The 26,837-nt window shown below is 42.9% G+C and overlaps 1 protein-coding gene across 9 annotated transcripts in view; it reads right to left on the bottom strand.

Moving 5' to 3' along the window:
* The window catches only part of TSPOAP1 (TSPO associated protein 1), a 268,852-nt gene that overhangs the window by 114,279 nt on the left and 127,736 nt on the right, over nt 1-26,837 (bottom strand). For 7 of the 9 annotated variants that reach the window (XM_077294576.1, XM_077294575.1, XM_077294581.1 and 4 more), the window contains one exon: nt 21,148-21,393. The exons of 1 other annotated variant lie outside the window; for it this stretch is intronic. In XM_077294576.1, coding sequence (XP_077150691.1) covers nt 21,148-21,393 — 246 coding nt within the window. Of the gene's footprint in view, nt 1-890; nt 942-21,147; nt 21,394-26,837 lie in introns of those variants that run through there. One more of the 9 variants, XM_077294582.1, reaches the window with a different exon arrangement.

Here is a 26,837-nt window from a genome sequence, read left to right as displayed (position 1 = left end):
ATGGCCAGTGTTATATACTGCGGGGGCTGTGCTATATACTGCATGGCTGCTATGTACTGCGTGGGCTGTGTTATATATTACGTGGCCAGTGTTATATACTGCGGGGGCTGTGCTATATACTGCGTGGCTGCTATATACTGCGTGGGCTGTGCTATATATTACGTGGCCACTGTTATATACTGCGTGGCCTGTATTAACACAGCAGGTATTCTACAATATGTATGTATGTATGTATGTATGTATGTATGTATGTATGTATGTATGTATATAGCAGCCACATAGTCTATAGCACTGGCCACGTAGTATTTGTCTGCTATATACTACATGGCTCCTATATACTACGTGGCCTGCGCTATATACTATGTGGCTGCTATATACATACATACATATTCTAGAATACCCGATGAATCGGGCCACCATCTAGTATATTATATAGGACTGTAAGGACACGGCTTGACTAGGCCCGGATTTGTCTGCACATCCACAGATCCCGAAGGTTATAATAGCAGGACAGCAATTGTCACTCTACTTGTAATTACGTTGCAAGAGAACTATTATTCACGATCTGATCACCACGGTAACTTTACAGATTAATGATTGTACAGCAACACTGCTGTCCTTCACCCTATGGTAAAGGATGCTCCCTAACAGGCGGCAGAAAGGACTATTGTGTTCCTATCTCTGTTACCAGTTCACCAAATGTGCATTTATTCGTAATCTAGTTGCAATCTTGATGATTATCACCTTCAACAGTACAAATTGTTGTTGCAGTCTCTATCTGAGGCCTCAAAAAACTCTGGTCGGACAGTTAAGAGACATTTATTTATGGCTTAATATTATGTCGCTACCTTCATCCAAACCTCGGCTACAAAATGCAGAAATGTTCCTACCTGGAAGTCTGGTATGTCCGGTTTGATGCCGGCAATCCACCAAGAAGTAGAGTTATGCCCTACCTGCTACAGCAGCCCAATCCTCACTGCTACCACAGCAACCAAAGGGATTAAGTGGATGAGACCACAGTACAGGGGAGAAGGGCACACGAGAGATGACAGCGTGTCAGGTACATAAAAAGGGCACAGACTCGGGCTGTAGCTACACTTCTGCACTAACGCAGATCCAAGCCTCTTGGACGAGATGGACCTCCATAGCCTTACATTTTTATTTATCTCCTGACAACATCTGCTGTGCTTTCATACATAGTGGAACAAGCTTAAATCCCTAAAGGCTGTCCTTAGCAGGTGTCATGACTGACAGCACGCAAAATCCTCTTCTGCACTACACAGCATCTCCAGAGCGGCTTCTCTTAGGGAAGGCTTTGCATGTCACCGGCCAGACTTTTATAGGAAGCAGCTCGGAAATACAAACTAGCTTCCTATAAAGCACAAAACACCACTGGGAGAGGAAACAAGCAAAGGGAAGGTGCCAGAAAATAACAGACTGCTTTTTTCATTATTATTTTTCCCTTTTATAGGATTAAACCCTTCCTGTACCAGAAAACTTCCAGCTACACTTACATCTGAGCTGCTTCAGAGAAGAAAGAAGGAGAGTGATAATAGAGTTTAATTTAGGAATCCTGGATACAATAGTACATTTCTTTAAGAGACCCTAAGTAAATAAAAAAAAAATAGTTTACTCCTATGTATTGACAAGCGTTATATCCTAAGGGCTTCAGGCATGGAGCAATATGATGTGGCAGCAAAAAAGACCAAAAATGAGGGGGGTAAGAGAAAAAAAAACGCTTTTCACAGACCTTCTTCTCATGTGTGTCAACAAAGTTGTAAACGTCACACACAATGCAGCTGATGTACAACTGAAGCTCAGAAAAGGGGGTGAGCAAGGCTATGTAATGGCTATTTTACAGTTTTTAGTAACATAATGGCATACTATAGTGGTATTACATGGTGTTGATCGCTTTGAGCAATGCCATACTGTCAGTCAATATTTATAGACAATTCATTGTAGTGAAGATCCCTATATTTCTGGTGAGGATACAAGTTTATTTCTGAAGCCCAAAACCAGTAATGTGCCCCCATAATAGGGAAAGCACCAGTCCACCTAAACTTTAGCGAACATTATGTATTTTTTTAACTACAGTAATATTTCCATTGGAGCCAACCATGATGCTCCATAAGCTAGTGCAACTGAACAACTTTACATAGGGATATCTGACTAAATACAGGGTGGAGCGCGGTAATTTGCTGATTTGGGAATTAAATAAAAAAATTATGATCATTAGAAAAATTTATTTTATATTTTAATTATACTGAACAGTAATGAAATTTTTAAATTACATGGTTTTAAATAGTGTATCTGGCAAATGTCGACCTTCGCTATCCACACACTGCTGCATACGTTTTCTGAAGTTTTCATGAACTCTAACAAGCATGTCCACTGGTATTCTGCCAATTTCAGCTTCAATATTGTTCCTTAGGTCTTCCAAGGTGTTGGGACGGTTGATATACACCTTAGACTTCAGGTAACCCCAAAGGAAAAAATCGCATGGGGCTAAATCTGGTGAGCGTGCTGGCCAGTTCACATCTCCCCTCAAAGAGATAAGCCGTCCAGGAAACATTTGCCTCAAACAATTCATGGTAACCCTCGCTGTGTGTGCAGTGGCACCATCCTGTTGGAACCATGTATCCTCTAGTTCCATTGCCTCAAGAGCCGGCTGAAAATAATCCTGTATCATAGACAAGTACCGTTCGGAGTTCACAGTTATGGCACGACCGTTATCCTGAAAAAAGTAAAGACCAATGATGCCTACTCGTGATATGGCGCACCACACAGTGACGCGGTCCGAATGCAGAGGTCTCTCGTGAACTTCTCTGGGGTGTGTTTCACTCCAGTAACGCATATTTTGTTTGTTTACACACCCACTGAGGTGAAAATGTGCCTCATCAGAAAAAAACACAATTGCGTCACGGGGTATCGTTGCTAACATGTCTTCACAATAGGTCCGCCGTGTCAAATAGTCCCGTGCTGACAATTGTTGGACCACGCACATTTTATACGGGTGAAAATTCAGTTCATCATGAAGAATCCGGTGGAGAGAACGTCTTGAAATGCCAAGAGCAAATGATTGCTTCCGAGCAGAGCGTTTCGGAGATTGCAGTACTGCTGCTCTAACTCTCTCGATGTTTTGTGGTGTTGTAATCCTTCTCTCAGGTCCCCTTCGTACACATGACACATTCCCTGCTGTTCTGAATGCATTCACCCAATTTACAATTGATTGCCGTCCAGGAACACGTCCGCGTGGAGGAACAGCGAATTGTAAACGAAAAGCACGCTGCACTGCAATGATCGAGTGGGCATTTGAAAAATACGCTTCAACACAAAATGACCTCTCCTCACGTGTCCACTGCATGATGGCAACTGAAAGGCGGAGGAATACAAATCTCCCATCAGCCACTGTAAGCCACACCCACTCTCCCCTCTCTTCGACCGACAGTTCCGCCACAGCATGCAGTGCAAAAAAGCAAATTACCGCGCTCCACCCTGTACTTAGGAGTGTACATATCATCCTCTTATGCGGCCCTGTATTCTAGCAACTTCCCCACCCTTTTTAAAGACTTAAAGTATTAATCAAGTGGAAATCTCTTTCTGTCTCTTTAATAGGCCATATTGCAGCAGTTAAAATGGCTCTACTCTCTAAATTATTATATTTTGAGACCCTGCCAGTGGGGGTCCAAATGGAGGAACTCAGGTCTTTACAAGCACGGATAATGTGGTTTATTTGGAATGATAAACGCCATAGAATTTCTAAACAGATCCTCACGACTAAATCTGCATGGAGGCTTGTCAGTTTCTGACGTCACAAAGTAATACTGGGCTGTGCACTTGGACGGATATAGAAAAGTTATGGCTAACTCCAGTGCACCCGAATTCTCTGTTGTGGTCAGCCCAAACCATTCAGCTTTCGACCCCCCTACTAGGTCTAATACAACACACCAGGACAATTTGGCACTCCTGTAAGAAAAAGCTTGCCCTGGCCTTACCCAAATCGTCAATGACCTCCTTTATCTTCCAACCTTAGATTCCCAAAGGCATGGAACCCCAAATGGTGCAGCCATGGATTTCAGCAGGACTGTCCAGATATGCAGACCAGGTTGATAGAGACTCATTGGAAATCCACTTGTTGGATTACTTCAAAACCAAATTTCCCTATAACTAATAGGGAGTTTGTACAATATATGCAGATTAAGCATCTAGCGCTCTCTCTTTTTGGTTCCAACAGACTTTAAAAGATTAACCCCTTCACCCCGAAGCCTGTTTTCAACTTCCTGACCAGGCCATTTTTTTAAATTCTGACCACTGTCACTTTATGAGGTCATAACGCTGAAACGCTTCAACGGATCCTGGTCATTCTGAGACTGTTTTCTCGTGACATATTGTACTTTATGATAGTGGTAAAATTTCTTTGATTTGACTTGTGTTTATTTGTGAAAAAAACAGAAATTTGGCGAAAATTTTGCAATTTTTGAACTTTGAATTTTTATGCCCTTAAATTAGAGAGATAGGTCACAAAAATTAGTTCATAAATAACATTTCCCACAAGTGTACTTTACATCAGCACAATTTTGGAACCAAAATATTTTTGGGTCAGGAAGTTATGAGGGTTAAAATATGACCTGCAATTTTTCATTTTTTCAATAAAATTTAGGAAACCATTTTTTTTAGGGACCACCTCACACTTGAAGTTACTTTGAGGGGTCTATATAACAGAAATTGCCCCAAAGTGACATCATTCCAAAAACTGCACCCCTCAAGGTACTCAGAACCACATTCAAGAAGTTTATTAACCCTTCGGGTGCTTCACAGGAGCTGAAGCAATGTGGAAGGAAAAAATAAACATTTAACTTTTTAGTCACAAAAATGATCATTCAGCATCAATTTGTTTATTTTCACAAGGGTAAAAGGAGGAAATGGTCCAATTTCTCCTGAATACGCCGATACCCCATATGTGGGGGGAAAACCACTGTTTGGGCGCACAGCAGGGCTCGGAAGGGAAGGAGCGCCTTTTGTCTTTTTGAACGCAAAATTGGCTGGAATTGAGAGTGGACGCCATGTTGCGTTTGAAGAGCCCCTGATGTGCCTAAACATTGGAAAACCCCCACAAGTGACACCATTTTGGAAACTAGACCCTTTAACGAACTTATGTAGCTGTGTGGTGAGCACTTTGAACCCCCAGGTGCTTCACAGAAGTTTATAACGTAGAGCCGTGAAAAAAAAATCTAATTTTTTCATAAAAATGATCTTTTAGCCCCAATTTTTTTATTTTCACAAAGGTAACGGGAAAAAATAAACCGCTAAAGATGTTGCACATTTTCTCCTGAATACGCCGATACCCCATATGTGGGGGAAAACTACTGTTTGCGCGCACGGCAGGGCTCAGAATGGAAGGAGTGCCGTCTTGGATTGCAGATTTTGATGGAATGGTCTGTGGGCGTCATGCAGAGCCCATGATGTGCCTAAACAGTGGAAACCCCTCACAAGTGACCCCCATTTTGGAATCTACACCCCTGAATGAATTTATCTAGAGGCATAGTTTTATAGTATTGATTATAATGCTTTTTGTTTTACTGGTGTATGAATTTATAATGTGGAGTTATATGTAAGATGTGCGGGGTACATCAGATTTATAAAAGTGTGTTGTGTCAACAAGTTATAAACTAATTTTTTTTAATTTGTGGAGGTGTGGTACGCTTTGAAACAATCCTTAATGCAAAGGCCAGGTTTCTCAGGGCAGGTTTCACATTGGTAAATTGTGTCCTTTCGGATTCCCCTCTTGGAGCATACTCTGCACCGTTTTTGTGATCGTCCTGTCCTAGCTGTTTGGGGAACCTGTCCAGGGAAATGTTGACCTGGGACAATACGGGCACTATCAGATTCAGAAGTACTGGGGCCCTCACCTCCCCGAGTGCCAAACATTAGGGCCTTGATGACTTCCTCCTGAAACTGAAGGAAGGTCCCCGTATTGCCTTCAGATTGGGACAACACAAAAGCATTGTACAGTGCCATCTGTACAATGTGCACGGCCAATTTTTTGTACCATACTTTGGCTTTTCGTATGGCACTGTATGGATGGAGGTCCATCTGGCGTATGATGACATGGGATTTTGGGTAAAAAATTGCTGGGCATACAGGTTCGTCTGGGCCACAATAAGATTTATTATTTCCTCACTGAAAAAGAATTTGAAGAAGTCAATTTCAGTGAGGCCAGTGGTGTCAAACTGGATTCATGAAATCCGGAATGACGGGCTGAAAATTTTCGGGGGGGGGGGGGGTGCAATCCATACGAGATCGATTGATGCAGGAGTTGCCGGGGTCCTAGGGCGCCTTGTTGGGGGTCCTTCCTCACCAGATGAGGAGGATGAGGAGGAGGAATAGAGGAATGTGGGATCTTTCTCACTGGCTGTATCCGTGTCGGACGCAAGGATGGCGTAAGCCTCCTCTGGTGAATAGCGCCTTGTTGACGAATGGGCCATTTTTATTTTTTTTCCGAAACCCCGGGGATATGTATGTAAGTGGTGCTTTTACACATGTAATGTGTGGGGCTTGTGTATAGGGTACTCTTTATTATAACAAAACAGAGAAAAAAAGAAGTAGAGAGGTAAAATGTAGAAGAAAAAATGTAAAGAAAAATCAGATTTTAAAAAAAAGTTTGTATAAAAAAACCCCCAGACATTCACTATACTAATGCCCTCCCTATAAATTTATCTGACGCAAATTCTTTTTTACAAAAGAAAAACGGACGTCACCAACAATGTGACGCACGCTCCCCTAATGCACTCGCTAAAACGTTAATCGACGCGACTAATTATTTTTTTTTTTTACAAAAGAAAATCGGACGTCACCAACAATGTGACATACGCTCCCCTAATTCACTTTTTATGTAAGAAAAAAAAAAAGCTACCTCCCTACCTATAAAACTACTCTGTACTTTTTTTTTTTCTAAAACAAGATCGGTCGTCACTAACGCTGTGACGCAGTCTGTACTAACACGCTACCACTAAAACTACGCTGTACAATTTTTTTTTCCTCTAAAAGAAGATCGGTCATCACTAACGATGTGATGCCGGCTACGCTACCTTGCTATATCTAAAACTATGCTGTACTAACTACTATTATTTTTTTCTAAAAAAAACTTGGACGTCGCTTAGATTGCGAAGTCCGCTACACTAACTACGGTAGCTAAAAACGAAAAATCCCCGTGGCGCAGTCTCTGATCAGCAGCGATACTGATCAAAGCGCTGCCGACACAGGAAGAGCACGAATGCTCTGCGCGGGACGCCGCGCACAGGAAAAAAGTGCAAAAAAGTGAGCAAAAAAAATCAATTGGAGGGAGGAGGGGGAGGGGGGGTAGTGAAACAGGGAGAGGGGATGGGAAAGGGGACGTCAAACACTGACGCTGGCTACAGTACTTTGCTGAGCCTGAAACTACACTGTACTAACTACGATTATTATTTTTTGTAAAAAAAAAAAAAAAATAAAAAAAATCGGACTTCGCTCAGTCTGCGAAGTCCATTACACTAACTAGCTAAAAAATAAGTCTTGTGGCGCAGTCTCTGATCAGCAGATATACTGATCAAAGTGCTGTGGACACAGGAAGAGCACGAATGCTCTGCACGGGACGCCGCGCACAGGAAAAGAAGCGCAAAAAAGTGCGGAAGGAGAGGGAGGGGGGGTACTGGAACAGGGATGGGGGGATGGGAAAGGGGTGGGGGAGGTGCTGCTGCTGTGATCACAGGCCTCACACAGCAGGCAGATGGCAGCAGAGAGCACAGAGCACGAAGCTGGAGCAGGAGATCAGCACAGGAGGGCAGGAGATCGCTGGGTTGATCACACTGGCCACCAATGTAAAATCAGGTAAGACAGAGGGGTTTGGAGAACCGCTCTGCACGACAAATCTGAGAGAAAGATGGCATGCAGGGCTGTGATTGGTATTTTAAACTAACCCCTTTGGAGCTGATTGGCTAGAAGCTATTGTTCAGCCAATCAGCGCCATAGGGGTTAATCAGGTGAGGTGACGTGGGGATCACCCCACCTACTGTGACGGCTGTGATTGGTGTGACGTCACACAGCACCAATCACAGCCTGTCACATGCTTTTTTTTTTTTAACAACTTTATTGTCAGCTTTGCTGTGATTGGCTGGTGAAAGTTCACCAGCCAATCACAGCGATCGCCGACGCGGGGCGGGCGGACCAGCCCCTCGTGGTGATGTGCCAGGATGGCCTGCTGTTAGAAACAGCAGCCATCCTCACCCGGCCACCGCGCGATGCAACGCGGTGACCGGAAATAGCAGCACCGTACTAGTACTGCGGTTTGCGGGAACACAGTTCCCGCAGTGCAGTACTAGTACGGCGCATGTCAGGAAGGGGTTAAGCAAGAGAGGCCCCTCTACTAAAAGGCTGATTTCAGATATTTATGGGTTAATTAATTCACCTCAGACTGATCCCCCAAGTAAAGCACTCCTACATGACTACCTGTCATGTAGGAGTGCTTTTTGGGGAGGGAGTTACCACTCCAGACTTGGCAGAATATCTGGTATAAGGCGGCAAAAGCCTCCATGTGTACATTGTAGAAGGAGAATCAATATAAGATTTTGATGTACTGCTATCACACTCCAGAGATTCTCCATAAATGTAACCCCTTTTCCGGATGTCTGCTGGCGCTGTGGACTGACCCGGGGATCGTTGACCCATATCTACTGGACTTGCTCCAAAATAACTGAGTTTTGGAAGTCAGTCAAAACCCCGAAACTAAAAGTTCCATTAGAGCCATCAGTATACCTCCTTAACACTACTTATAGGGGATGGGGAAAAATTCTGCTAAATTACTCCTTCATTTGCTGACAGCAGCTAAATGTTTGATAGCCTCCTTTTGGAAGCAGACTAACCCACCTTCTCATCAGGATCTATTGGGAAGAATTGCAGATGTAAGGAATATTTGACGGCCATTTGAAATGCAAAGGTGGATCTCTTTCAAATTGAATGGTCTCCTTGGGATTATTTCTGGGCCCATTACATTAGCTAGCCCCCCCCAAGAGATCTTTTCCTTCCTGACATATGGTACTTTATGATAGTGATAACATTTCTTCTATACGACTTGCATTTAACTGGTGAAAAACAATTTGAATTTTAGCAAAAATTTTGACAAGTTTGCAATTTTGAAACTTAACTCTGATTTATTGGCAAAAAAAAGTCACAGAAAATAGTTAATAAATAACATTTTGCACATGTCTACTTTACATCAGCACAATTTTTGAAACTTTTTTTTGGTTAGGACGTTGTAAGAGTTAAAAGATGACGAGCGAGTTCTAATTTTTCCAACAAAATTTACAAAATCTTTTTTATTTTTTTAGGGATCACATTACATTTGAAGTGACTTTGAGGGGTCTATATTCTAGAAACTGCAACAACACATTCAAAAAGTTTATTAACCCTTCAGGTGCTTCACAGGAATTAACCTCTTAAACCCCAAGGGTGGTTTGCACGTTAATGACCGGGGGAATTTTTACAATTCTGACCACTGTCCCTTTATGAGGTAATAACTCTGGAACGCTTCAACGGATCCTGGCGATTCTGAGAATGTTTTCTTGTGACAAATTGTACTTCATGAGAGTGGTAAAAATTTTTCGATATAACTTGCGTTTATTTGTGTAAAAAAAAGAAATTTGGCAAAAATTTGGAAAATTTTGAAATTTTCAAACTTTGAATTTTTATGCCCTTAAAACAGAGAAATATGTCACACAATATAGTTAATAAATAACATTTCCCACAAGTCTACTTTACATCAGAACAATTTTGGAAACAACATTTTTTGTTAGTAAGTTATAAGGGTCAAAAGTTGACCAGCGATTTCTAATTTTTACTACAAAATTTACAAAACCATTTTTTTTTTAGGGACCGCCTCACATTTGAAGTCACATTTAGGGGTCTATAAGGCAGAAAATACTCAAAAGTGACACCATTCTAAAAACTGCACCCCTCAAGCTGATCAAAACCACACTCAAGAAGTTTATTAACCCTTCAGGTGTTAACAACATGGAAGGAAAAAATTAACATTTAACTTTTTAGTCACAAAAATGATCTTTTAGCAACAATTTTTTTATTTTCCTAAGGGTAACAGGAGAAATTGGACCCTAAAAGTTGTTGTCCAATGTGTCCTGAGTGCGCTGATATCCCATATGTGGGGGGGACCACTGTTTGGGCGCATGGCAGGGCTCGGAAGGGAAGGAGCGCCGTTTGATTTTTTTCAACCTAAAATTGGCTGGAATTGCGATCGGACCCATGTCGTGTTTGACGAGCCCCTGATGTGCTGAAACAGTGTAAACCCCCCACACGTGACACCATTTTGGAAACTAGACCCCCTAATGAACTTATCTAGATGTGTGATGAGCACTTTGAACCCCCAGGGGCTTCACAGAAGTTTATAACGCCCGGGCGTGAAAATAAAAAATCATATTTTTTCCACAAACATGATCGTTTAGTCCCCAATGTTTTAATTTTGCCATTGGGCAGTGAAGAAAAAAATACTTATGGTACATTTTTACCACCAATTTTTTGTTTTAGCCCTATATTTTACATTTTCACACTGGGAAATGGGTACAAATGGCACCAAAATTTGTCCCACAATTTCTGCTGAATGTAGAAACACTCCATATGTGGCTGTACAGTGTTGCTTAGCCATACAAACGGACTCGGGAGGGTCAAAGCACCATTTGCCTCCTTGAGCGCAGATTTTCCAGATACAGAGCCCCTAAGTGCTAGAAAAGCAGAATCTCCCCTCAAGTGACTTGATTTTGGAAATTATAGCTGATTGGGAATTTATCTACAGGTGTAGATAATTTTGACGCAATGAGTGTTTTCCAGAAACAAGCAGCAGTGGATGTTGCTGAGTGAAAATTGCAAACTGCCGTTCTAGTGACCAGTATGATGTAGTGCCCCTGTACATAGTGCCCAGTTCATGCACCTGTAAATTAGGAAGGCTCTCATCACTACAGAAATGCCAAACATGTGGACACTAACTGCTGCATAAGCACACTGGGGTGCTCAGAATTGAGGGGGCATTTGGATTTAGGAGCACAGAATTTACAGAATTCGTTGTTTTGTTTTTTTGAGGGGGTGGGGGGTTGTTGAGGAAGGGGGCATTTTGCTTTTCCAGAGCCTGTGTACTACAAGTAACATGGAAGCCCCCTATATTTTTATTAATTTTATTGGTAACATTTTACATAACATCTGCGCTCTATGTTGAACACCAACACGGTGATTTCCATCTAAATCTCCAGGTGACTTGATTCAGATGAAACCCCTCAAGGGAGACACTCACTATAATGAGGTAGAAGAGTTACTCTAGACTCTTTTCATTTGTCCTTTTCTTCTGAAGTGCACAAAACTGTGGCCCAGGGCACTTTTATGCACACCTAAAAAGATTGACAGCGCTGGAACATAGGCCAGACGGCGTCCACACTGTCTCAATCTGTTTCATTATAAGGAATCTTCCGATAGGGGTCCTGTCTGAATCACATATTTCAGAGATTTACACAGAAATCCTGATGTAAGCGCTCAGTGTAGAGCGCAGGATAAATGTGAGCTGAGCTTTACTGAGGTCATTGGAAGGCAGAATGAACAAATAAACAGCAGGTGAAGAATTGTTTTTATTTTTTTACATCGTTTCTCGTGTGGTCTAAGTGATTAGACGACCTTATTCTTCGGATCGGTGCATTTACAGTGATACCAGATTTATATTGTTTTTTTCTGTTTGGCTGCTGTCACACACTAAAAGACGCTTTTTTTGCAAAAACTAGTTTTTGCATTGCCATATTTTGAGAGCTCTATTTTTCCATACTTCGGCCGACAAAGTCACATATGGGCTTATTTCTTGTGGGACGAGTTGACGTTTTTATTGGTACCATTTTCGGCCACATGACTTTTTGATTGCTTTCTATTGCGATTTTTGCGAGACAAAAAGACAGCAATTCAGGAATTGGGAATTTTTAGTTTTTTTATGCCATTCCGCATGTGGTAAAACTGATAAGGCAGCTTTATTCTTCGGGTTAGTACAATTACAGCAATACCACATGTATATAGTTTATGTTTTGGTGCTTTTACTCAAAACCTATTTTATAAAAAATATATATATATATATTTTTGTATTGCTTTATTTTGAGGGCTATAACTTATTTTTCTGTTTGAGCTGCATGGCGGCTTGTTTTTTTGCAGGACAAGATGACGATTTCAGAGATTTATTTACATTCGTCTTTTTTATAGAGTCTTAGTCCACTTTATGTTTGGCAGTATGATGATAAAGCATCTTTTTTTACTGTGTTCACTAAAGCTAGTGGGACAGTTTTATAGATTGGGTCATTCCAGACGCGGAGATACCAAATGTGTACTTTTTTTTGTTTTTTTCCAAATTTATGGGTGCAATATATTATTATTTTTTAAAATTCAGTGATTTTTTTCTTTTTAAATATTTTTACAATTTTTTTTTTTTAAATTTGTCCTACTTAAGGGACTAACTTTTTGTAGTCTGACTGCTTGTAAAGCATAGCATTGCAGGAGCTTTGCTATGCTTCACAAACTGTCAGCGTTACACTGACAGACAAACATGCCACATGCTCTGAGTATGATCCAGTGGCGCTGGAGTTCACCGGCATATGCAGTCTATTGAGGTCTCCAACACAGCTGAATGTGGATCCCAACGAGCGCTGTAGTCTTCAGGCTTCACAGGCGAGTGAGGCCCAAAAATTAACCCCTTCATGACCTTGCCGTTTTTTGCAATTCTGACCAGTGTCCCTTTATGAGGTAATAACTCAGGAACGCTTCAACGGATCCTAGCGATTCTGAGATTGTTTTTTCGTGACATATTGGGCTTCATGTTAGTGGTAAATTTAGGTCGATAATTTCTGAGTTTATTTGTGAAAAAAATGGAAATTTGGCAAAAATTTTGAAAATTTCGCAATTTTCACATTTTGAATTTTTATTCTGTTAAACCAGAGAGTTATGTGACACAAAATAGTTAATAAATAACATTTCCCACATGTCTACTTTACATCAGCACAATTTTGGAAACAAATTTTTTTTTTGCTAGGAAGTTATAAGGGTTAAAATTTGACCAGTGATTTCTCATTTTTACAACAAAATTTACAAAACCATTTTTTTTAGGGACCACCTCACATTTGAAGTCAGTTTGAGGGTTCTATATGGCTGAAAATACCCAAAAGTGACACCATTCTAAAAACTGCACCCCTCAAGGTGCTCAAAAACACATTCAAGAAGTTTATTAACCCTTCAGGTGTTTCACAGCAGCAGAAGCAACATGGAAGTAAAAAATGAACATTTAACTTTTTAGTCACAAAAATGATCTTTTAGCAACAATTTTTTATTTTCCCAAGGGTAAAAGGAGAAACTGGACCACGAACGTTGTTGTCCAATTTGTCCTGAGTACGCTGATACCTCATATGTGGGGGTAAACCACTGTTTGGGCGCACGGCAGGGCTCGGAAGGGAAGGAGCGCCATTTCACTTTTTGAATGAAAAATTGGCTCCAATCTTTAGCGGACACCATGTCGCATTTGGAGAGCCCCCGTGTGCCTAAACATTGGAGCTCCCCCACAAGTGACCACATTTTGGAAACTAGACCCCCAAAGGAACTTATCTAGAAGCATAGTGAGCACTTTAAACCCCCAGGTGCTTCACAAATTGATCCGTAAAAATGAAAAAGTACTTTTTTTTCACAAAAAAATTATTTTAGCCTCAATTTTTTCATTTTCACATGGGCAACAGGATAAAATGGATCCTAAATTTTGTTGGGCAGTTTCTCCTGAGTACACCAATACCTCACATGTGGGGGTAAACCACTGTTTGGGCACATGGTAAGGCTCAGAAGGGAAGGAGCGCCATTTGACTTTTTGAATGAAAAATTATCTCCATCGTTAGCGGACACCATGTCGCGTTTGGAAAGCCCCTGTGTGCCTAAACATTGGAGCTCCTCCACAAGTGACCCCATTTTGGAAACTAGACCCCCCAAGGAACTCATCTAGAGGCATAGTGAGCACTTTAAACCCCCAGGTGCTTCACAAATTGATCCGCAAAAATGAAAAAGTACTTTTTTTTCACACAAAATTTCTTTTAGCCTCAATTCTTTCATTTTCACATGGGCAACAGGATAAAATGGATCCTAAAATTTGTTGGGCAATTTCTCCTGAGTATGCCGATACCTCATATGTGGGGGTAAACCACTGTTTGGGTGCACGGCAAGGCTCGGAAGGGGAGGCGTGCCATTTGTCTTTTTGAATGGAAAATTAGCTCCAATCGTTAGCGGACACCATGTCGCGTTTGGAGAGCCCCTGTGTGCCTAAACATTGGAGCTCCCCTACAAATGACCCCATTTTGGAAACTAGACCCCCCAAGGAACTTATCTAGATGCATAGTGAGCACTTATAACCCCCAGGTGCTTCACAGAAGTTTAAAACGCAGAGCCGTGAAAATAAAAAAATAATTTTTCTTTCCTCAAAAATGATTTTTAGCCCAGAATTTTTTATTTTCCCAAGGGTAATAGGAGAAATTGGACCCCAAATTTTGTTGTCCAGTTTGTCCTGAGTACGATGATACCCCATATGTGGGGGTAAACCACTGTTTGGGCGCACGGCAGGGCTCGGAAGGGAAGGCACGCCATTTGGCTTTTTGAATGGAAAATTAGCTCCAATCATTAGCGGACACCATGTCGCGTTTGGAGAGCCCCTGTGTGCCTAAACATTGGAGCTCCCACACAAGTGACCCCATTTTGGAAACTAGACCTCCCAAGGAACTAATCTAGATGTGTGGTGAGCACTTTGAACCCCCAAGTGCTTCACAGAAGTTTATAACGCAGAGCCATGAAAATAAAAAATAATTTTTCTTTTCTCAAAAATGATTTTTTAGCCCACAATTTTTTATTTTCCCAAGGGTAACAGGAGAAATTGGACCCCAAAAGTTGTTGTCCAGTTTCTCCTGAGTACGCTGATACCCCATATGTGGGGGTAAACCACTGTTTGGGCACATGCCGGGGCTCGGAAGGGAAGTAGTGACTTTTTGAAATGCAGACTTTGATGGAATGCTCTGCGGGCATCAGGTTGCGTTTGCAGAGTCCCTGATGTGCCTAAACAGTAGGAACTCCCCACAAGTGACTCCATTTTGGAAACTAGACCCCCAAGGGAACTTATCTAGATGTGTGGTGAGCACTTTGAACCCCCAAGTGCTTCACAGAAGTTTATAACGCAGAGCCGTGAAAATAATAAATGTGTTTCCTTTCCTCAAAAATATTTTTTTAGCCCAGAATTTTTTTATTTTTGCAAGAGTAACAGGAGAAATTGGACCCCAAAAGTTGTTGTCCAGTTTCTCCTGAGTACGCTGATACCCCATATGTGGGGGTAAACCACTGTTTGGGCACATGCCGGGGCTCGGAAGGGAAGTAGTGACGTTTTGGAATGCAGACTTTGATGGAATGGTCTGCGGGCATCATGTTACGTTTGCAGAGCCCCTGATATGCCTAAACAGTAGAAACCCCCCACAAGTGACCCCATTTTGGAAACTAGACCCCCCAAGGAACTTATCTAGATGTGTGGTGAGCACGTTCAACCCCCAAGTGCTTCACAGAAGTTTACAACGCAGAGCCGTGAAAATAAAAAATCATTTTTCTTTCCTCAAAAAAGATGTTTTAGCAAGCAATTTTTTATTTTCACAAGGGTAACAGGAGAATTTGGACCCCAATATTTGTTGCACAGTTTGTTGTGAGTACGCTGATACCCCATATGTGGGGGTAAACCACTGTTTGGGCACACGTCAGGGCTCGGAAGGGAAGTAGTGACATTTGAAATGCAGACTTTGATGGAATGGTCTGCGGGCGTCACATTGCATTTGCAGAGCCCCTGATGTGCCTAAACAGTAGAAACACCCCACAAGTGACCCCATTTTGGAAACTAGACCCCCGAAGGAACTTATCTAGATGTGTGGTGAGCACTTTCAACCCCCAAGTGCTTCACAGACGTTTATAACGAAGAGCCGTGAAAATAAAAAATAATTGTTCTTTCCTCAAAAATTATGTTTTAGCAAGTATTTTTTTATTTTTGCAAGGGTAACAGGAGAAATTGGACCCCAACAGTTGTTGCCCAGTTTATCCTGAGTACGCTGGTACCCCAAATGTGGGGGTAAACCACTGTTTGGGCGCACGTCGGGGCTTGGAAGGGCGGGAGCACCATTTGACTTTTTGAACGCAAGATTGGCTGGAATCAATGGTGGCGCCATGTTGCGTTTGGAGACCCCTGATGTGCCTAAACAGTGGAAACCCCTCAATTCTAACTTCAACACTAACCCCAACACACCCCTAATCCTAATCCCAACTGTAGCCATAACCCTAATCACAACCCTAACCCCAACACACCCCTAACCACAACCCTAACCGCAACACAACCGTAACCCTAATTCCAACCCTAATCCTAACCCTAATCCCAACCGTAACCCTAATCCCAACCCTAACCACAACTGTAACCCCAACACACCCCTAACCCTATCCGTAACCCTAACCACAAGCCTAATCTTAACCCTATTTCAAACCCTAGCCCTAATTCCAACCCTAACTCTAATTCCAACCCTAACCCTAAGGCTATGTGCCCACGTTGCGGATTCGTGTGAGATTTTTCCGCACGATTTTTGAAAAATCTGCAGGTAAAAGGCACTGCGTTTTGCCTGCGGATTTACAGCAGATTTCCAGTGTTTTTTTGTGCGGATTTCACCTGCGGATTCCTATTGAGGAACAGGTGTAAAACGCTGCGGAATCCGCACAAAGAATTGACATGCTGCGGAAAATACAATGCAGCGTTTCTGCACGGAATTTTCCGCACCATGGGCACAGCGGATTTGGTTTTCCTTAGGTGTACATGGTACTGTAAACCTGATGGAAAACTGCTTCGAATTCGCAGCGGCCAATCCGCTGCGGATCCGCGGCCAATCCGCTGCGGATCCGCGGCCAATCCGCTGCGGATACGCTGCCGATCCGCTGCGGATCCGCTGCGGATCCGCTGCCGATCCGCGGCCGATCCGCTGCCGATCCGCGGCCGATCCGCGGCCGATCCGCTGCCGATCCGCGGCCGATCCGCTGCCGATCCGCTGCGGATCCGCTGCGGATCCGCGGCCGATCCGCTGCGGATCCGCTGCGGATCCGCGGCCGATCCGCTGCGGATCCGCGGCCGATCCGCTCTGTGTGCACATGCCATAACCCTACCCCTAACCCTACCCGTAACCCTAACCCTACCCCTAGTTCTAACCCTAGTTCTAACCCTAACCCTAGTGGAAAAAGAAAAAAAAATATTTTCTTTATTTTATTATTGTCCCTACCTATGGGGGTGATAAAGGGGGGGGTTTATTTATTATTTTTTTATTTTGATCGCTGTGGTAGAACCTACCACAGCGATCAAAATGTACTTGTAACGAATCTGCCAGCCGGCAGATTCTTTGGGCGCACTGAGCATGCGCCCGCCATCTTGGAAGATGGCGGCGCCCAGGGAGAAGACGGACCGACTTCGGGAGGATCGGTAAGTATGAGGGGATGGTGGGGGGGTGGATCGGAGCACAGGGGGGGGGATCGGAGGACGGGGGGAGCGGACAGGAGCACGGGGGAGCGGACAGGAGCACGGGGGAGCGAAAAGGGGGACGGAGGGGGGTACCGGACAGAACGGAGGACTGGGGAGGAGATCGGGGGCGGTGGGGGGGGCCAGAACATGATTTCCAGCCATGGCAGATGCTATTGCAGCATCGGCCATGGCTGGATTGCAATATTTCACCATTTTCATAGGTGAAATATTGCAAATTGCTCTGATTGGCTGTTGCACTTTCAACAGCCAATCAGAGCGATCGTAGCCACGTGGGGGCAAAGCCACCCCCCCTAGGCTGAAGTACAACTCCCCCTCTCCCTGCAGATCGGGTAAAATAGGAATTAACCCTTTCACCCGATCTGCAGGGATGCGATCATTCCATGACGCCACATAGGCGTCATGGGTCGGGAAGGGGTTAAAATGACAATCTCGGATTACTCCAACAACAGTCTATTGTGGATTACTGAGAGCGCCTAGTGAAGAAGCTCAGCTACCGGGACTGAAACAATTGGGACTTTGTGTGTTACACATTTTTGTCCGGAATTTTTTATCATTATATCTCTTTATGTGGCAATTGCTAGTGCCGGAAAGCAAGAACCGCAAACATTGTTCTACTAGCTGCACCTCTACTAGCTGCATATTGCCAACCACAGTAACATATGTGGGGGTGAACAAAGGAGTTAGTGTCTGGTACCAGAACATCAGAAACAGATGAAAATTATGAAATTTATAAAAGGCACACTTTATTTTTACACATATGGAATTATTTTGGGCATAGTGCAATATAAACTAAAATTCAGTTCTCACAATGCTGATCACTCTTACATGTTGGAATATCATCGCCAAACTGTCAACACAGTTTATTGAGTGTGATCATGCACGTAAGACCCATATAACAATTCTTTGAAGAGATTACCGTATTCCTGCTCCTCTCCATTGTGTGTTCATCCTATAGCAGTTTGGTCTATAGTTTAATATAAAAATCTTATAAAATGTGTACTGTGTAATGGCTGTGTCTGACCGTACAGGAACATGGTCTGATCATACCACAGCTACTGGGCAGGGGAGAAAGCAAAAGGGTATACAGACAGGACAGCAGGGGATCGCAAATAATTCTTTCTTTGAGGTAAAGCTTTGTTTAAATAGAGGCAGTGAGATGCTTTATCTCATAGAAAGAAAAATTTGTGATCCCCTGCTGTAATGTCTGTATATTCTTTGGCTCCCTCCCCTGCCCAGGAGATGTGGTATGATCAGACCATGTTCCTGCAGGTTCAAACAGAGCCATTACACATGACATAGAAGGGGCACATGTATAAGATTACCTCAGCACAGGAACTTTTTTTCTTAAACATGCTATTGTGGAAGTTATTTTTATTCCAAGAACTATTAATTAAAATGTATCGTATTTTTTCGGACTATAAGACACACCTTTTTCCTCTAAAAATGTGGAGGAAATTGGGGGGGGGGGGGGGGGGTGCTGTGGCTAACTCCTGTGCCTACTGCTAAAGAGTATTATTCACTGCACTCCACGCCCATGGGAATGGAAAGCTGTGAATATTCATGTCTCTGTAATAGCGGACACGCTATTAGCTGTAGCCGCCGGCTTCCTGCAGCTGCCGGGCTTTCATGTGTGCCCACTACTTAAGGGAGCGAACATTCACTGCTCTCCACTCCCATAGGCGTGGAGAGAAGTTAATATTCATTGATCTTTAATAGTGGGCACAGGAGCAGCAGCCGCCATCTCCTGCAGCTGCTGGGCTATGACATGTGCCCACTATTAAAGAGAATGAATATTCACTGCTCTCAGTGAATATTCATTCCCTTTAGTAGTGGGCACACGTGAACGCTGGGCAGCTGCAGGAAGCCGGCGGCTGCGGCTAACACTGTGCCGACTATTAAAGATCAGTGAATATTCACTGCTCCACACGCCTATAGTCCCAGCATGAGGAACAGTGAGTATTCTGGCAGCTGTCCTCTGCTTGTAGGCAGCGCATGACATCACGGCCATGCGCTACTTACAAGTATATATCAGCTGCTGGCATCGGAACAGGAAGCTGCGAGGGAGCACAAAAAGTTAAGTAGAATGGTTTTTTTTTTTTTTTAAGTTTTTCTGATGGGGACCATGCATACCAGGATGGAGATGGGAGCCCTGTACAACAGGATAGGCATGAGGGGGCCATACATATCATGATAGGGATGAGGAGGCCATGCATACCAGGATGGGGATGAGGGGGCCATGCATACAAGGATGGGAATCAGGGGGCCATGCATACCAGGATGGGGATGAGAGGGCCATGCATCATACCAAGATGCGGATGAGGGGGCTCTGCATACCAGGATGAGGATGATGGGGCCATGCCTACCAGGATAGGGATGAGGCGGCCATGCCTACCAGGATATGGATAAGGGGGTCATGCATACCAGGATGGGGTATGAGGGGACCATGTGTACCTGGAATGGGGAGATATATATACCAGGATAGGGGATATTAGTACAGAATTGATCACATTTTTGCTTCATTATTTTTTAATAATTTTGCTCATCTAAAACCTAGGTGTGTCTTACGGTACGGTGCATCTAATAGTCCGAAAAATACAGTACTTTGTTCGTGGGAAAACCCTTTTGATTTACACATAAATCCATTATGGAGTATGAAATGTATAACCTGCTCTGTACTATGGCATAAAAACTCAAACTTTAACTTATGTTACTTACTTTAACTTATGGCTTACTTATGAAACTCACTTATCAGATAAAATCGAACACAAATAAGCCCCCGTGTGAATTAACCAAGCATTGTGAATTATTTAAACCATTATTGCACTCACTTGTAAAGGCTAGAAACAGAGCAAATCTCAGTGGACTTGACGAATACTTTATTCTTTTCTTATTAATCCAGGATTTAATCCTCAAGCAAATCTCAAAGTTTAACCTTTATCTGTTTATAATTAGTTCAGAAATCCTTCCAAAGTTTTTATCTAAGCAGATCTTCAGACATACAAAATACACACTGGCTTTGACCACCTATGTAATGCTAGATTTGCCAACATCATACGATCATGGGGGTGGGGGTAGAGGAATCCCTCCCTCACTTCTGTTTCAATCTACTGTAGTGTGTAAATAAAGGTGCTCTTACACATTAAGCAGCCGACAACGAACCAGCTACTTCTCCCAGACCCCCGATACTTGGCTCAGCAGAGCATGCATGTGTTCTCAATGCAGAGGGAACGGTAAGTTGATGCTGGAAATTTAGGTGCTTGGCTCCTGATAACAAAAGGAACGGGCATGATGGATTTCCCCTCTTCTTTGATTGCCAGGTCTGGCTTCACCAAGCAAGAGAAGGGCACGGATAGATGGAAAACCAGAAGGAGGGAAGGTGTATATAAACGACTGGCCCCGCCATGGAGCACCGAGTGCCTGTACTTGGTTTGGACAGTCATTCTGTGCTGACCGTCCCTTTAACACTCAATACTCTGTAACCCTAGAAACGTTTTTTGACTGCAAATTTCTCTCACCTGAACAGAGTCAATCGATGATGCCATTAAAGAATTTTCCAGATCCCTTGTGTGTTGCTCTGGAGAAACCAGTCTTACACACATTGCTTGGGCGAGCTTTGGAGAACTATGAGCCTCAGATCTTGACAAATTAAGAGATTCTTTCAAGTGTTTCATAGCGATTTGCTTCTGTAATCGTAGAACTTCTTTCTGGGACTCATGTAACAAACGATTAAAGTCACTCAGCTTCAAGTAATTTGGAAAATCCTGCACAAGACACAATCCATTATTAGTACGTGGAGTTATGTAAATTAAAAGCAGTAAGCACCAGCAACTCTCCCTGCGAAAAACATGAAAGTTCAGCCGAAATAAGCCCTCAAGGATATGGGGGAGTCAGGGGAAACGTCTGTCAGCTGAACAAATGAGCCTCCGACAGCTTTATCATGGGTATGACAAGCCAAGAGGGGTTTTCCCATGAAAAAAGTAAATTTTAATCATTAGCGCTAAGAAAAAAATGTTCCACAATTGGAGGTGTTAAAAAAAAATGTTCCGGTGTGTAGATAATCTTATAAATGTGCCCCTGCTGTGTACTGTGTAATGGCTGTGTCTGACCGTACAGGAACATGGTCTGATCATACCACAGCTCCTGGGCAGGGGAGGAAGGAAAGAGTATACAGACAGGACAGCGGGGATCACAACTAATTCTGTGAGGCAGAGCAATTATATCTCAGAAAGAATCATGTGCGCTCTGATGCTGTCCTGTGTGTACACTCTTTTGCTTCCTCCCCTGCCCAGGAGCTGTGGTATGATCAGACCATGTTCCTGTACGGCCATTACACAGCACACAGCAGGGGCACATGTATAAGATTATCTCAGCACAGGAACATTTCATTGTAACACATCTAATTGTGGAACTTATTTTTATACCAAGATCTGTTGATTAATATGTACTTTATTTGTGGGACAATCTCTAAGATCAAACACATTTAGTATTGTTAGATCAGAAAAGATAAGAAAAACGCAAGGCATACATCAACAAGCCTCAACATTAGCCCACATATAATATATACAGTGGTGTGAAAATGAAAACGTTTTTTTCCCTTTCCTGATTTTTTTTCTATGTTTGTCACACTTAAAAGGGAACCTGTCAGCAGGATTGTGCCCAGTAACCTACAGACAGTGTCAAGTTGACGCGGTTATACTGGTTACAATGATACCTTGGTTGCTGAAATCCATCTTGTGGTTGTTCTTTAATCTGTATTTGTATTTAATGAGATTAACTTAGATACCTAAAGGTACCGTTACACTAAACGACTTACCAACAATCACGACCAGCGATGCGATCGTTGGTAAGTCGCTGTTTAGGTCGCTGGGGAGCTGTCACACACACAGCTCTCTCCAGCGACCAACGATCAGGGGAACGACTTTGGCATCGTTGAAACTGTCTTCAACGATGCCGAAGTCCCCCTGCAGCACCCGGGTAACCAGGGTAAACATCGGGTTACTAAGTGCAGGGCCGCGCTTAGTAACCCGACGTCACCGCTGTGCTCTGCTTTACGGCCGGCCGGCGCTGACACATTCAGTGCAGGGAAGCCGCCGCCGGCGGGGGACGTGACAGACATCAGAATGTGAGTATGTAGTGTTTTTTTTTTTACTTTTACAATGGTAACCAGGGTAAATATCGGGTTACTAAGTGCGGCCCTGCGCTTAGTAACCCGATATTTACCCTGGTTACAAGTGAACACATCGCTGGATCGGTGTCACACACGGAAAACATAAATTACTCAAAAACTAAAAATATATTTTATTAAATATGATTTAAAAACCACAACCCTGTGGCTGTCCCAAAAAAAACCAAAAGAAAAAACACCAAAAGAAAAAACTGTGAAAAACTTGGTGAAAGGGAAAAAGGTGCACCCTATATGCTGTCTGACGTTACAGTCTGCCTATCTGCGGGGGTTGGCACCCTATGGGATGGCGTTGTGGCGCCCCCGCTCCACGACGGCTCGCCCTGGGGTCCCTATAAAGCCCTAAACAATGAGTAGGGCCCCTCTACCCACACAATCGTGTACTAAAGGACCCCTGCGGACTAATACATAGACCAAGCTAACGTCTAGGGAAACCTATATCCCACACCGTGAATATAAAAACAGTTTGAGCACATGCAGACACAGGCTTATGGCAACGTGCGTTTTTAAACAAATGCCGCTTATTGATAACTACTCCCCCAGGTTTGTTGGGGATTATGATAAATCAAGCATAATAGGTAGCAGCGTATATTTGAAAAAACACACGGATCTCTTGCTTAGGCTGACGTGGATTTTTGTACATTTAGATGGATCACCCTCAGTTGAGATTTTATCAAATAATCACCACTGACATCGATATTATCCGAAATGGTGCTTATATACTACACCACAAAACATTGCCATCCAGGGGCTCAGTGCATAAAGAATAAATATTCATACTGATGGCCCATCATACTCCGATATATCCCCTCCCTGGGATATCTATCACCACCATTAATATCAGATAATGCACTTATATATGATGGAAACAATGCCCTTTTACATCCACAAAAAAAACTTTGCCATCAAATTCAGGAAGAATATTATCAATTTGCGAACCACCACATTAAATACTCATCGTGGGGTTCATATGCCGTGAAGTGCCGTCCGCCTTGTCTCTGTGTCGCCTCTACGCGTTTCGCCTCTCTGGCTCCTCAGGAGGCTAGATTCAGTGCCATGTGTCTCGATGGTTGATAATCCTTTGGGACGCTGATAATGTTACCTCATTTTAAATGGAGCCGCAGACGCGTCCCGTGTATGTGCTTCCTGTCATGAGACCGGAAGTAGCGTCACTAGAATCAGGAATCATTTACTGCGCCTGCTCCATAGTGGAACGCTCAGACGATCCCTGCGTTTCACCCGGATCCTTCCGCGCTTGCCCAGTAGAGGTAGGGGAGTATTATAACCACACCTCCCACCTACGTATTTATTTTCCAGGATTAGGGACAGAAGAGAGCGAGAAGGCCCTTACACACAGAAATCAGCCAATGCGCCTGCTCAGAATGGGACGCTCGGTCGATCCCAAACCATAAGCCCCATCTTCTTCGCGCATGCGCTTTAGGCTTGTTAATGTCGGAAACCCCAGCTTTACTAAAGTAGTATACCTTTTTGTGTCAATTGTATTCACATCTGATGTATACAGAATCGCAAGTGCTTAAAGAGGCCGATTCCAACATGGACGCTATATTATATGAACTGCATGCACTTAAGCAGATACTGAGATACTAACTAGGATGGAGGATATTTAGAATTAAATCATAACAAATAAAGAAATAGACCATCATTTTAATTTATTCGATACATCATGATGGTCCCAATAAAGGATTGGCCCTATATATATATACACATGAGTCAAACCTAACAAATTCGCTACTTTCTCCACTCACGGGTAATACGCAATCTCGTTACGGCTCGTAATCAATGAGGATTTTTATCATTCAGATGAAATACATACTAATCTATGTGTGCCCCTAAAAAATAGGAGCCAAACAAGGGTCGAGAGCTAGACCAGGTCCCTATATATGACTTAGAGTCCCTAAAAAACATAATTACACAGGATTGATGTCTGCATTTAAAGGGGCAGAACCCTACAGGAAGCAGGTGAATGACTGCTGTTCATTTATCCCCTTAGGGGACATAGTGTCCATTCTGAACGTCCACTCGCATTCCCTCTGTAGGATTACCCTATCCCAGTCTCACACACACCGATCCAGCGATGACAGCGGGTGATCAGCGACTAAATAAAGTTCTCGACTTCTAGCTCCGACCAGCGATATCACAGCGGGATCCAGATCGCTGCTGCGTGTCAAACACAACGAGATCGCTATCCAGGACGCTGCAACGTCACGGATCGTCGTCGTTCTCGTTGCAAAGTCGCTTAGTGTGAAGGTACCTTAAGCAGAGCACCACATAAAGACCCCCACAGACCACCCTGAAGCACGAGATTCTCATTAACTGAAAATTGCAAATACAGATTAAATAACCACAAGGTATCCTTTTAATCAGTATAACCGCGCCGACCTGACAATGTCTGTAGCTTACTTAGCAAAATCCTGATGACAGAACTTCCACTTTGTTTCAGATCACCAAACAAAGTTACATAAGTAAACACAAAATGCAGTTTATAGATGAAAGTCTTTATTATTAAGGAAAAAGAAATCGAAACCTACAGGGCCCCCCAAAACATAAATTAAGTTTATCACATCTTTGGGAAGCTGAGTCCAAATACCCTAGCCACCTCCAGGACTGATTACTGCCACACCTATTCTCAATCAAAAAATTACTTATATAGGACCTGCCTGACAAAGTGAAGCAGATCAAAAGTTCCTCAAAAGCTAGACATCATGCCCTGATTTAAAGAAATTCTGGAACAAATGAGAAACAAAATAATTGAGATCTATCCATCTGGAAATGGTTTTAATGCAATTTCTAAAGTTTTGGGACTCAAGGGACCCACAGTGAGAGCCATTATCGACAAATGGCGGAAAAATGGAACAGTGGTGAACCTTCCCAAGAGTGGCCGGGCCACCAAAATTATACCAAGAACACTGGTACAACTCATCCAAAACGTCACAAAAGACCCCACAACAACATCCAAAAAACTGCAGGACTCACTTGCCTCAGTTAAGGTCAGTGTTCATGATTAAACCATAAGAAAAAGACTGGGCAAAAATGGCCTGCATGGCAAAGTTTCAAGACTAAAACTACTGCTGAACAAAAAGAACATAAAAACGAGTCTTAGTTTTTCCAGAAAACATCTTGATGATCCCAAACACTTTTGGGAGAACACTCTGCGGATTGATGAAACAAAAGTTGAACTTTTTGGAAGGTGTATGTCCCATTACATCTGGCATGGAAGTAACACAGCATTTCAGAAAAGTATCATCATGCCAACAGTAAAATATAGTGGTGGTAGTGTGATGGTCTGGGGCTGTTATGCTGCTTCAGGACCTGGTGTGGTAAATGGAACCATGAATTCTGCTGTCTACCAAAAAATCCTGAAAAAGAATGTCCGGCCATCTGTTTGTCACTTCAAGTTGAAGCACACTTGAGTTATGCAAGACAATGATCCAAAACACACCAGCAAGTCCACCTCTGAATGGCTTAAGAAAAACAAAATTAAGACTTTGGAGTGGCCTAGTCAAAGTCCTGACCTTAGTCCGATTCAGATGCTGTGGTGTTATGGAAATGAGATCTAGATGAAAATATATATATTTCCATCACAGTGGCATGACCTTAAAAAGGAGGTTTAAGCTTGGAAACCCTCCAATGTAGCTGAATTACAATTCTGCAAAGATGAGTGGGACACAATTCCTCCAGAGAGTTGTAAAAACTCATTGCCAGTTCTCGCAAAGGCTTGATTGCAGTTGTTGCTGCTAACGATGGCTCAACCACTTATTGGGTTTAGGGGGCAATCACTTTTTCAAATGGGGCCCTGTAGGTTTGGATTTCTTTTTCCATTAATAATAAAGACCATCATTTATTAACTGCATTTTGTGATTACTTGTGTTATCTTTGTCGAATATTTAAATCTGTTTTAGGATCTGAAACATTTAAATGTGACAAACAGGCACAAGAATAGGAAATCAGGAAGGGGGCAAACACTTTTTCACACCACTGTAGGCAAGTTGCCATTAGTGTAGA

The sequence above is a fragment of the Ranitomeya variabilis genome, chromosome 3, assembly GCF_051348905.1.
Source record: "Ranitomeya variabilis isolate aRanVar5 chromosome 3, aRanVar5.hap1, whole genome shotgun sequence".
NCBI lineage: Eukaryota > Metazoa > Chordata > Amphibia > Anura > Dendrobatidae > Ranitomeya > Ranitomeya variabilis.
This window is presented reverse-complemented; position numbering and strand designations above follow the sequence as displayed.